This window comes from Phocoena sinus, chromosome 10 (genome assembly GCF_008692025.1).
Source record: "Phocoena sinus isolate mPhoSin1 chromosome 10, mPhoSin1.pri, whole genome shotgun sequence".
Lineage (NCBI taxonomy): Eukaryota > Metazoa > Chordata > Mammalia > Artiodactyla > Phocoenidae > Phocoena > Phocoena sinus.
In genome coordinates this window covers 64,578,968-64,588,396 of record NC_045772.1, presented here as the reverse complement: position 1 = coordinate 64,588,396, position 9,429 = coordinate 64,578,968, and the positions used below count along the sequence as shown (strand labels likewise).

The 9,429-nt window shown below is 58.7% G+C and overlaps 1 protein-coding gene across 1 annotated transcript; it reads left to right on the top strand.

Annotated features, from left to right (window-relative positions):
* Window positions 1–2,022: 2,022 nt before the first annotated feature.
* Window positions 2,023–5,041, top strand: WNT1 (Wnt family member 1). Its single transcript, XM_032646723.1, is given in 10 exon segments — window positions 2,023–2,126; window positions 2,853–2,910; window positions 2,912–3,022; window positions 3,024–3,108; window positions 3,799–4,043; window positions 4,045–4,065; window positions 4,552–4,674; window positions 4,676–4,778; window positions 4,781–4,842; window positions 4,844–5,041. Coding segments are annotated over 10 exon segments (1,110 nt in total).
* The last annotated feature ends 4,388 nt before the right edge of the window (window positions 5,042–9,429 follow it).

The window sequence follows — 9,429 nt, the reverse complement described above, 5'->3', positions numbered from 1 at the left end:
ATAAAAAAGGAGAGGCAGGAAGATCCTAAAGACCATTTTTCTTATCTGCCAATTTCAGGAAGAGCTCCCAGCCTGCTATTGCCACACAGTCACGAGCAGCCAGTAAGGTGGAAAAAGCAAGGGCTTTGAGTCAAAACAGTCTGGGTTTTAACCTGGCTCTACCGTTTATTCCCTCGTTAGCTGTGTGGCCCTTGGATAACTGCCCAATGTAGTTTTTCCTCGGTAAAATGGAGAGACGGGAGAGACCTAAAGGAGGAGATCCTCCGTCTTCCAGGGGCCATCTGTGTGTGTGGTGGTGGGGCATGATAACCAGGCTGGCAGTGCCCCCTATGCCCCATATAGGGAACAGCTGCCACTTCTTCGACAGGAGGCAGAGGTGGCCTTGAGGCTGAGATGGAGTCCTAGGAGGAGGGACTCCCAGGACTCGTAGAGATGGTCGCAGGTGCTCTAGGTATCCTGGCACGGTGAGAGTGAAGAGAGCCAGAGTTTGGGGGGAGAAGACAGAAACCTGGCAGAAAAGTTCAGAAAGAAGCAGAAACTTGGAGACACAAGTTCCCTCTTCTGGGTTCAGTTTAGCCAGGAGCCCTTCTCTTCCCAGCCCCTCCATGTACACCCCCTGACATCTGCTCCACTGCCCTTCCTTTCTGAGCCTAGTCCTTAGAGACACTGCCGCTCATCCATCTTGATACCACCTTGGTTACAGGCATAGTCGCCCCTCCCCCAGTGACATGCACAGGCTGACACATGCCACAGGGTGACACACTATAGGATGACATGAGGTACGCCGGGTGAGAGTGACACACCTATGCATATTTAATCTCCCACTCAACCGCCCACCTCCGCACACAGTTCCAGACACTCTTTGTTCCTCGGCCAACCTTCTGGGTCTCTCCTGACGTAGCTGCCACCTCCTTCCCAACACCTAGGAGATGACGCACTGCCCCAGGTGGTGACAAGACGACTAGATGACCCTTTCTGACCTGAGCTAAGTTCCAAGATTCCTGGGAAAGGCTCCTCACATCCCTCTTCTGAACATGGATTTTCTGTGCACAAGGACACCCGTGAGTGTGCGCTCTCAGAACACACTCACACATATTCTCACCCGGAGTCTCATTTGCACTGTCCCACTTTAGCGCGCACACACGCAGCCACTTGTGCACTCCTTCCAGCCCACCTCACAAGCACAGACTGCCGCTGCCCTCAGGCCCCTCTCCATGGTGGGGCTCTGTGTGGTCAGCGCATCCCCCAACCCACCCCTGGGATTTCCCTGACCACAGCCCCAGCCCCACCCCAGTCTCCCCGCTTTTCCTTCCCTGCCCAGCCGTCGGGGGTTCCTGGGAGGGGAGGTATCTCCCCAGAGTCGCTGCCCAGAACCACAGCTTTCCTTCTTCCACTCAGAATGGGGGAGAGAGGAGACGCCGGCGGGGACCGGGGTGACGTCGAGGGGACAGCCCCACAGCAGGCGGCGAAGCGGTTGAGCTCCCGGCAGTTTGTCCCCGCAGCACACTGGTCGCCGCGCCCCCTGGCGGACGCTGGTCCCCGACGGGCTCCGGACGCGGAGAGGAGTGAGGCGGGCGCGCGTGGGAGGGCGTCCCAAGGGGAGGGGTCGGCGGCCAGTGCAGGTCCGGAGGCGGGAGCCACCGGGTAGGGGGCGGGGGTGAGCCCCGACGGCCAGCCCGTCAGCTCTCGGCTCAGACGGGCGGGAGCCACGGCCCCGCTCGCTGCCCATTGTCTGCGCCCCTGACCGGTGTGCCCTGGTGCCACAGTGCGGCCCGGCGGGGCAGCCTCCTATCGTCACTTCAGCCAGCGCCACAACTATAAGAGGCGGTGCCGCCCGCCGTGGCTGCCTCAGCCCACCAGCTGGGACCGCGAACCATGCAGCCCGTCGCCCGCCCCCGGGGCTGTTAGAGCCAGACTGCGGACTCTCGCCACAGCCGCCACTGCCGCGTCCAGTCCCACCGCCGCGGGCAGCAGCCAAAGCCGCCCCAACTGCAGCACAGAGCGGGCAAGGCCGGGCAGGCCATGGGGCACTGGGCGCTGCTGCCTGGCTGGGTTTCCGCTACGCTGTTGCTGGCGCTGGCCGCTCTGCCTGCAGCCCTGGCCGCCAACAGCAGTGGCCGATGGTGGTAAGTGAGCTGGTGCGGGGTCGCCACTTGTCTCGGGGCACAGAGCCAGGGGCCAGCCCCATCCAGCTCCCACGCTCTGGGATCCGTCCGCAGACAGGCTCTCTCCAGCGCTCTGACTTCCCTTTGAGACACCGAGGGGCGCTCTGGGGCGGAGCTGCTCCAGAGGATCCAGCTCTGCTTAAGTGGGGTGAATGGTCCGCCCGGTGGCCCACGATACTCCAGCCAGGGAGCCCACTCCCATCTAGCACCGCCCTTCTTCCAAGAGCCCCAAACCGAGCCTCACGGCGGTAGTCACACCACAGGTTTCCCAGCCTCGGGAGAAAGGGCAGGCGTGCACTCAGAAAGAAGCCAAGTAGAGGGTGGAACTCCCAAGCATTTCACGCCTTGGGTGGGCATGGATGGCAGGCCAGGGTTTGCTCACCAGGCTGCCCGGAAGCAGGCTATGAGGACCAAGGTGAATATCTAGTCTCCCGTTTCTCCGTGCCTCTGCTGTCCAGCTCCGGGGCGCAGGGCCCCCGAGCAGCCCTAAGATCCCTGGGAACACAAAACTCTGGACGCCAAGTCCTTTCAAATAGTGAGCCTGGAGCGCGGAACTGTTACCTTGCTATTGATCCCGCCGCTCTCGCCAGCAAATAGCTCCAGGAAGAGGACAGGGTGCGCATGACCTTTCTGGTCAGGGTGCAGGTCCCCTTCCAGAGCTTGAGCTCCTATCACGCGTCTCACCAGGGGCATCGTGAACGTAGCGTCCTCCACGAACCTGCTGACCGACTCCAAGAGCCTGCAAACTGGTACTCGAGCCCAGTCTGCAGCTGCTGAGCCGCAAACAGCGGCGGCTGATCCGCCAGAACCCGGGGATCCTGCACAGTGTGAGCGGGGGGCTGCAGAGCGCTGTGCGAGGAGTGCAAGTGGCAGTTCCGGAACCGCCGCTGGAACTGTCCCACAGCTTCGGGGCCCCACCTCTTCGGCAAGATCGTCAACCGAGGTGGGTACCCAGGAAGGTGACGCTTCCTGGACCAGGGGAACGCACGGTCACCCCCAGGGCAGGGGCGGGCAAGTGCAGGGAAGATGTCCGGGGCACCTGCAGGGTCACACGATCCACCTCGCCAAGAGCTTCATGCCAGCACTAGCTCTGGCCCAGACTCGTTTCTACCAGGGGCTTGTCAAGCCGTGCACCTCGGGCACGAAGCTAACTTTTCTGAGCCACTGCCCCAGAGAAAGGGAGTTCCGAGTCGTGGACGCTGGCTGGCCACTGCTGTCCCTCAGCCCCTCTCAAAGCTGGTCTCTGCGGGCGTCTCTTACCTCCAGCCCAGCAAGTCTTGCATCGCTGACGAGGGCCGGGCCGAAAGTTTGGGCTGCGGAGAGGTCTTGGCGGTGCAGAATTCCTCCACTCCCCTCTTTCGGCTTTTCTCTCTGGGCTGCCCCACTTCCACCGAGAAGCCAGAATGCCCTCCCTGAGTCTCAGTAACGTGTGATTACAAGCGTGGCCGTGGTTGCGTGCCCACGCACTTGCTTTCTCCGTGAGACCAGCTTCCCAACACAGCCGGTCGCCGGGCTTTCAGGAATCTAAGGAAGGATTTGGGGCGTGGGACTCAAGGGTCCCAAGCCCTCCACTGAAGGTGCCTGCTGCACCCCCGCGTGCCCCCTAGCTGATCCCCGCTCCCTTCCCCAACAGGCTGTCGGGAAACAGCATTTATCTTCGCCATCACCTCGGCCGGGGTCACCCATTCGGTGGCGCGCTCCTGCTCGGAGGGCTCCATCGAGTCCTGCACGTGCGACTACCGGCGGCGCGGTCCTGGGGGCCCCGATTGGCACTGGGGAGGCTGCAGCGACAACATCGACTTCGGCCGCCTCTTTGGCCGGGAGTTTGTGGACTCCGGGGAGAAGGGGCGGGACCTGCGCTTCCTCATGAACCTTCACAAACAACGAGGCGGGCCGCACGGTGAGTGGGCTTGAGGGTCACCGCACCCGAACGGAATGGCAGGGTTCTCGGAGTCCCTCGCAGAGGCTAACCTCGAACTTGGGAAGTAACGGTCGGTGATAAGGTCAGGGGGTAGGGTAAGGAGCCAGGCGAGGGCGTCCGGAGAGCGCGGAGGCTTGGAAGGAAGCCAGAGAGTGAAAGAGACCGTGGCTGACAACTGAGAGGTTAGAAGTCATGTAACCCATAGACTGTATTGCCTACAGCCCCCTCCACTGTACAGGTTCAAAAAACCAGGTTGAGAGGCAGAGACAGATTCGCCGGGTGGAGCAGAGTTGGGCTTAGTGTCCAAATCTCTGCGGGACATTTCGCGCCTCCCTTTCCTCTGTGCGCGGCTATGCCTGGGCCTTTGCTGAGGTTCCGGCGACGTCCGGGAGGGGGCGGTATCTGGGAAGGTGGCCCTGACTCTGACAGTGCCCTGGAACACCCTTTCTTCTCCGTTTCCCCCAGACCGTGTTCTCCGAGATGCGCCAGGAGTGCAAGTGCCACGGGATGTCCGGCTCGTGCACGGTGCGCACGTGCTGGATGCGGCTGCCCACGCTGCGCGCCGTGGGCGACGTGCTGCGGGACCGGCTTCGACGGCGCCTCGCGCGTCCTGTACGGCAATCGCGGCAACAACCGTGCCTCGCGAGCGGAACTGCTGCGCCTCGAGCCCGAGGACCCCGCTCACAAGCCTCCCTCCCCCACGATCTCGTCTACTTCGAGAAATCGCCCAACTTCTGCACATACAGCGGACGCCTGGGGTACAGCGGGCACGGCAGGGCGCGCCTGCAACAGCTCGTCGCCCGCGCTGGACGGCTGCGAGCTGCTCTGCTGCGGCCGGGGCCACCGCACGCGCACGCAGCGCGTCACCGAGCGCTGCAACTGCACCTTCCACTGGTGCTGCCACGTCAGCTGCCGCAACTGCACGCACACTCGCGTTCTGCACGAGTGCCTGTGAGGCGCTGCGCGGGCTCGTCCCTCGGAGCGTTCTCGTCAAGCCCACCCCCAAACAGATTCGCTGGCACCTAAGACCCCGGTCCTCGCCCACCCAGCCCCTTCAGCCACCACTCCGCGACTCCTACGTATCCGATCATTTCTCCCACCTGCTCCTACCTGGGGACTCCTGAAACCACTTGCCTGGGGCGGCATGAACCCTCTTGCCATCCTGACTGACCTGCCCCGGACCTACCTCCCTCCACCTCCGCGGGAGACCCCTTGTTGCACTGCCCCCTGCTTGGCCAGGAGGTGGGAGAAGGATTCGTCCCCTCCTCCATCAGCGTCAGCTCCTGACGTGTAGCTCTGTCTCCTCCACCGCGGCCGGCAACCTGCCTGCCTCTCTCCCTCTCCTTTATCCTCCGTTTTTTCCAGGTCCCCACGTGCCCTTCCCATTCTCCTGCCAAGGGTGCAGAACCCTGAACACACACCTGAGCATCAGGGCCTTTGTCCTCCCACCTACAGCTGAAGCGGAGGTTGCAGGGTGAAAGGGCAGCTGTGGTGATGTGGAACATGAGGTTGGGGGACCCCGCAGAAATATCCCCATTCTTCCAGCCTCTGTCGTGGAGCCATTGAACAGCTGCCAGCCATGCCTCCCTCAGCCACCTCCTACCCCCTTCCTGTCCTGCCTCCTCATCAGTGTGTAAATAATTTGCACTGAAACGTGGATAAAAAAGCCACAAGTTTGGTTGTTGTAAATAAACTATTTATTGTGCTGGGTTCCAGCCTGCTTTGCAGAGACCACCTCCACCCAACCAATCCTCTCCATTCTTCTCTCCTTTTGCCCTCCAGCCTTTTCTGACCCCTCTTCTCCTCTCCCCAATTTCTCAAAGATGCCTTTGCATACCGGAATCAGTATTTCCCTCCGCTGTAGCTATTAGTGGCTCCTCGCCCCCACCCCTGTAGTACCTTCCTCTGCAGAATAAAATCTCTATTTTTATCAATGACTTGGTGGCTTTTCCTTGAATCCAGAACACACTATTGCTTACCTCCTTTAAACAAATAAGATACACTGATGGGGAACTGGTTTCCTGACCCTGGAAGAGGACTCTGAGATTCTGTCCCTTGGATGACCCTAATGAGGCCACTGGGGATCCAGATCTCCAGAAGAATCCGGTCAGGAGTCAAAAGATGCTGCAGGGTCCTTCTTCCTCTTTGAACACCAGCTGGCTCTGTGATATTAGGCAAGTCCATAACTCCCTCAGTTTCTTCCCTTGCGGAGAGGGGATGAAACAACAAACTTGGAGCCTGCATGCCTATGTAGATGAGCTGTTGTGAAAATCGCTCTGAGTGATAGCTATGATGGTGTTCTGAAAAGAAACCAAAGAAGAAAGAGGAACCCCAAACAGAAGGGGTGCTGCTGCTCCTGGTGTAGAGCTTTTGGTCCCCAAAGCCTATCTGGGCCAGCTGTGGTCGGGGTGTTGGGCGATGGGGAAGCCACTCCCCTCCCCCAGACAAGGAAATGCCATATTAGGACGCCAGCTTCCAAACCTTGGGCTAAGTAGGATCCAGGTAACAGGTGATAGGCTCTATTCCTGGACCCAAAAGCTCAGAGATGATGACGGGGGAGAAGAAAGGAGCAGGAGGGTTAGAACTCAAATAGAGGCTAGTCTTAAACCAGTGTAACTGAAAGGAAACCCAGGTGTGGTCCATAACGAAACCATGAAGCTAGCCATTTCCATAAAGAGCCCAAATGAGGATTGTTACTAACAAGACCAATACGATACTTCTGTGTGCATTTCACCAGGTTGGAGGGGAGTGCTAATCCTGCCCACAGCCCGAAACCTACCTCTAACTCGAATCCACTCCCTTTCCCTAGGTCTAGGCCCAGCCTTAGGCTTAACCTTACTTCAGACAAACACCAACCGCTTCCTAAGCTCTACTGCCTGTCCCTCATCCTAACACGTCCCCCTAGGGGAGGACCCAAAGAGCAGGGGGGAGCTATGAAGCACCGCACCCCCAAGGGCAACAACTGATCCCAGCCTACTAGAGAATTTCCCCCTCTCCCCAGGACTCTTGCTGTTGTTGCTGCCTCCCACCTCTCCCTGGGTGTGTGAACTCTGACCCCTGTTGGCCTTTGGGATATGTGTGGGGGTAGGGAAGTGGAGCCAGGAGCTGCTCAACCCTGCAATGACATCCCTTTTCCTTTCTCTCCATCCAGCAAGCTAGCATCAGCTCAGCTCTGATGGGCAGTTGAGGGGGAGGAATAGAAATCTTATTGATCCTGGGTAGAAGGCACCTGACAGGCCTCGGTTTCCAGTAAAGAACCCCCTGCAAAGAATGTCCAGTTTATAATCCAACGAGTTATTAGATCCCCCAGATCCCAAAGCACGAAGTTAATGGGCTGCCAGAGGCAGGAGCGGGGCTTGGGACCCTGCTAGACAATACCCAGATTCGGGGAGGAGCAGCAGGGTGGGGAGTCGAAGGGTTCGCGGCTGTACCCAACCACTCTTGCCTAATTTCTAACTCTAAAAACTAGAAGCAGTATCTGCTTTCAGGCCTGGAAGCTGGCAGGCTCTGAGCTGAGCTGACACATAGGAGCTGGAAGAAGAGCAAGGGGAAAAGTGGATCCTGTTCTGGTCCCAACTAGACTTCTAAAAATTCTGTTCCCTTCTCAGCCCCAGTGGCTTTGTCTATTCAACAGGGATGGTTAATGGTACTTAGTCTCCTTCAGGAAGGTGATAAAGTTGAGATGAGATCATGTACGTGAAACCTCGTGTCATTTGAACACTTGCTGACACCTCTCCTGTGCCAGGCATATATGCCAAATGCTGGGGATACAGTGATATATGAGCCATAGAGCCTGCCTGGAGAAGTTTACAGTCTGGCCAGGGAATCAAGCACGTCAAAAGATGTTGTCACGATAATGGGGGCAGCGCAGTGAGGGCTCAGTGAAGTGTAAAGCCCTCTGCACATGCATGAAGTTTAAGGACAGACTCCCATACTCAAGTCCTCAGCATGGAGGCCCTTCACTTCCAGGCACTGGGACTTCAAGGGAGGGGGTAGGGAAGTACAGAGTGGGGCTGGGCCCTCAAGGGGGCGCGCAACGATAAAAAGGAAAAAAGCAAGCAAAAGGGCTGTAGGATCTGCAAAGCGCTACATAGGAGCTAATTATTTATTATGATCATCTGTGCCGTCCTCACACCGGGCAGGTAAATCCTGGGGAGGAAACAGCTGTGCCTAGAGAGAGGCCTCACAAAGGTCTTAGGGCCCAGAGCGGGCTCAGGGGGCGGTCACCATAGGCTAGTACTATCAGGAATGGGCCTGATGCCCCAGCTAGCCCTACCTACCCAGGCTATCCTCCTGCCCACCTCTGATCTTCCGGTGGTATCTGAGACTGGCAGGGACCCCGGACACAGGGTCGCCCTCAGTGAGTGAGGAGGCACTTGTCCTGAAATATCCTGGGCGGGGGGGAGGGCGGAAAAGCTGAGAGGACTGAGCCTGCACAGTCCCCAGAGGGTCAGCAAGCTGGCACCACACACACCCTGCCACACGCACCCTGGAAAAATCCTGTCAGTGGGGCTGCAAATACCCCAGGGTCTAGCACCCACCCCCCAACCTCAGGCTGGCTCAGTCCTCCTCTCCAGGCCAGAGGGAGAAAAATAACAAAATGAGGAGAAAATAAGCTGTTTGGCTGTGGTGTGAGCAGGAATATCCATTGCAGAGCTGCCCACCACTCACCCCTTACTCACTCTTTCCACACCCAGCCAGGGCGCCCAGCATGAGACAGACACCCCCCTGCCCCCTCCCCCGTCTGGGCTAAAAGCAGACGCTGGGTGAGCGAGCAGCAGGTTATAAATATGCCCAGGGAACTGCCGCCAACTCGCTCCCTTGTCATCCCCTGGGAGGGTATAGGGTGGGGGAGCTCCTAGGGAGGAGCCAGGGCTGCCCTGTTCCCTGGGGCCCAGGAGGAAGTGGGGCTTCCAAGAGGCTACTGCTTTTTTTTTTTTTCTGCCCTTTTCAAAGGGAAGGAGCCACTGCCACTTCATTTTTCCTGGACATTTGCCCATCTGCTCAGGGGTGGGGTCCCCAGCCTCCTTGGGCCATGGCTGGAAGCTCTGAACGAAAGGGCCCAAGTCCATTCACTGTGTGTCACGGTGGAGCCCAGCGCCACTGCTCCTCCTCACACCCAACACCAAAATTCATTCATTCACTCGACAGATATTAACAGAGGGCCTGCTGAATGCCCTGTGCACAAGCGTGTCTGCACATACGAGCATACGCCCGTGTATGTACACGCACACAGCAGCCCCTACTCCCACGCACTCACACCAGCTCCAGCCCCTCCTACAGACTTCTTGGCTTTAACCTGGCAGCCTCATCAGGAAGGGTAAATCTTCAGGCTCCTGGTCC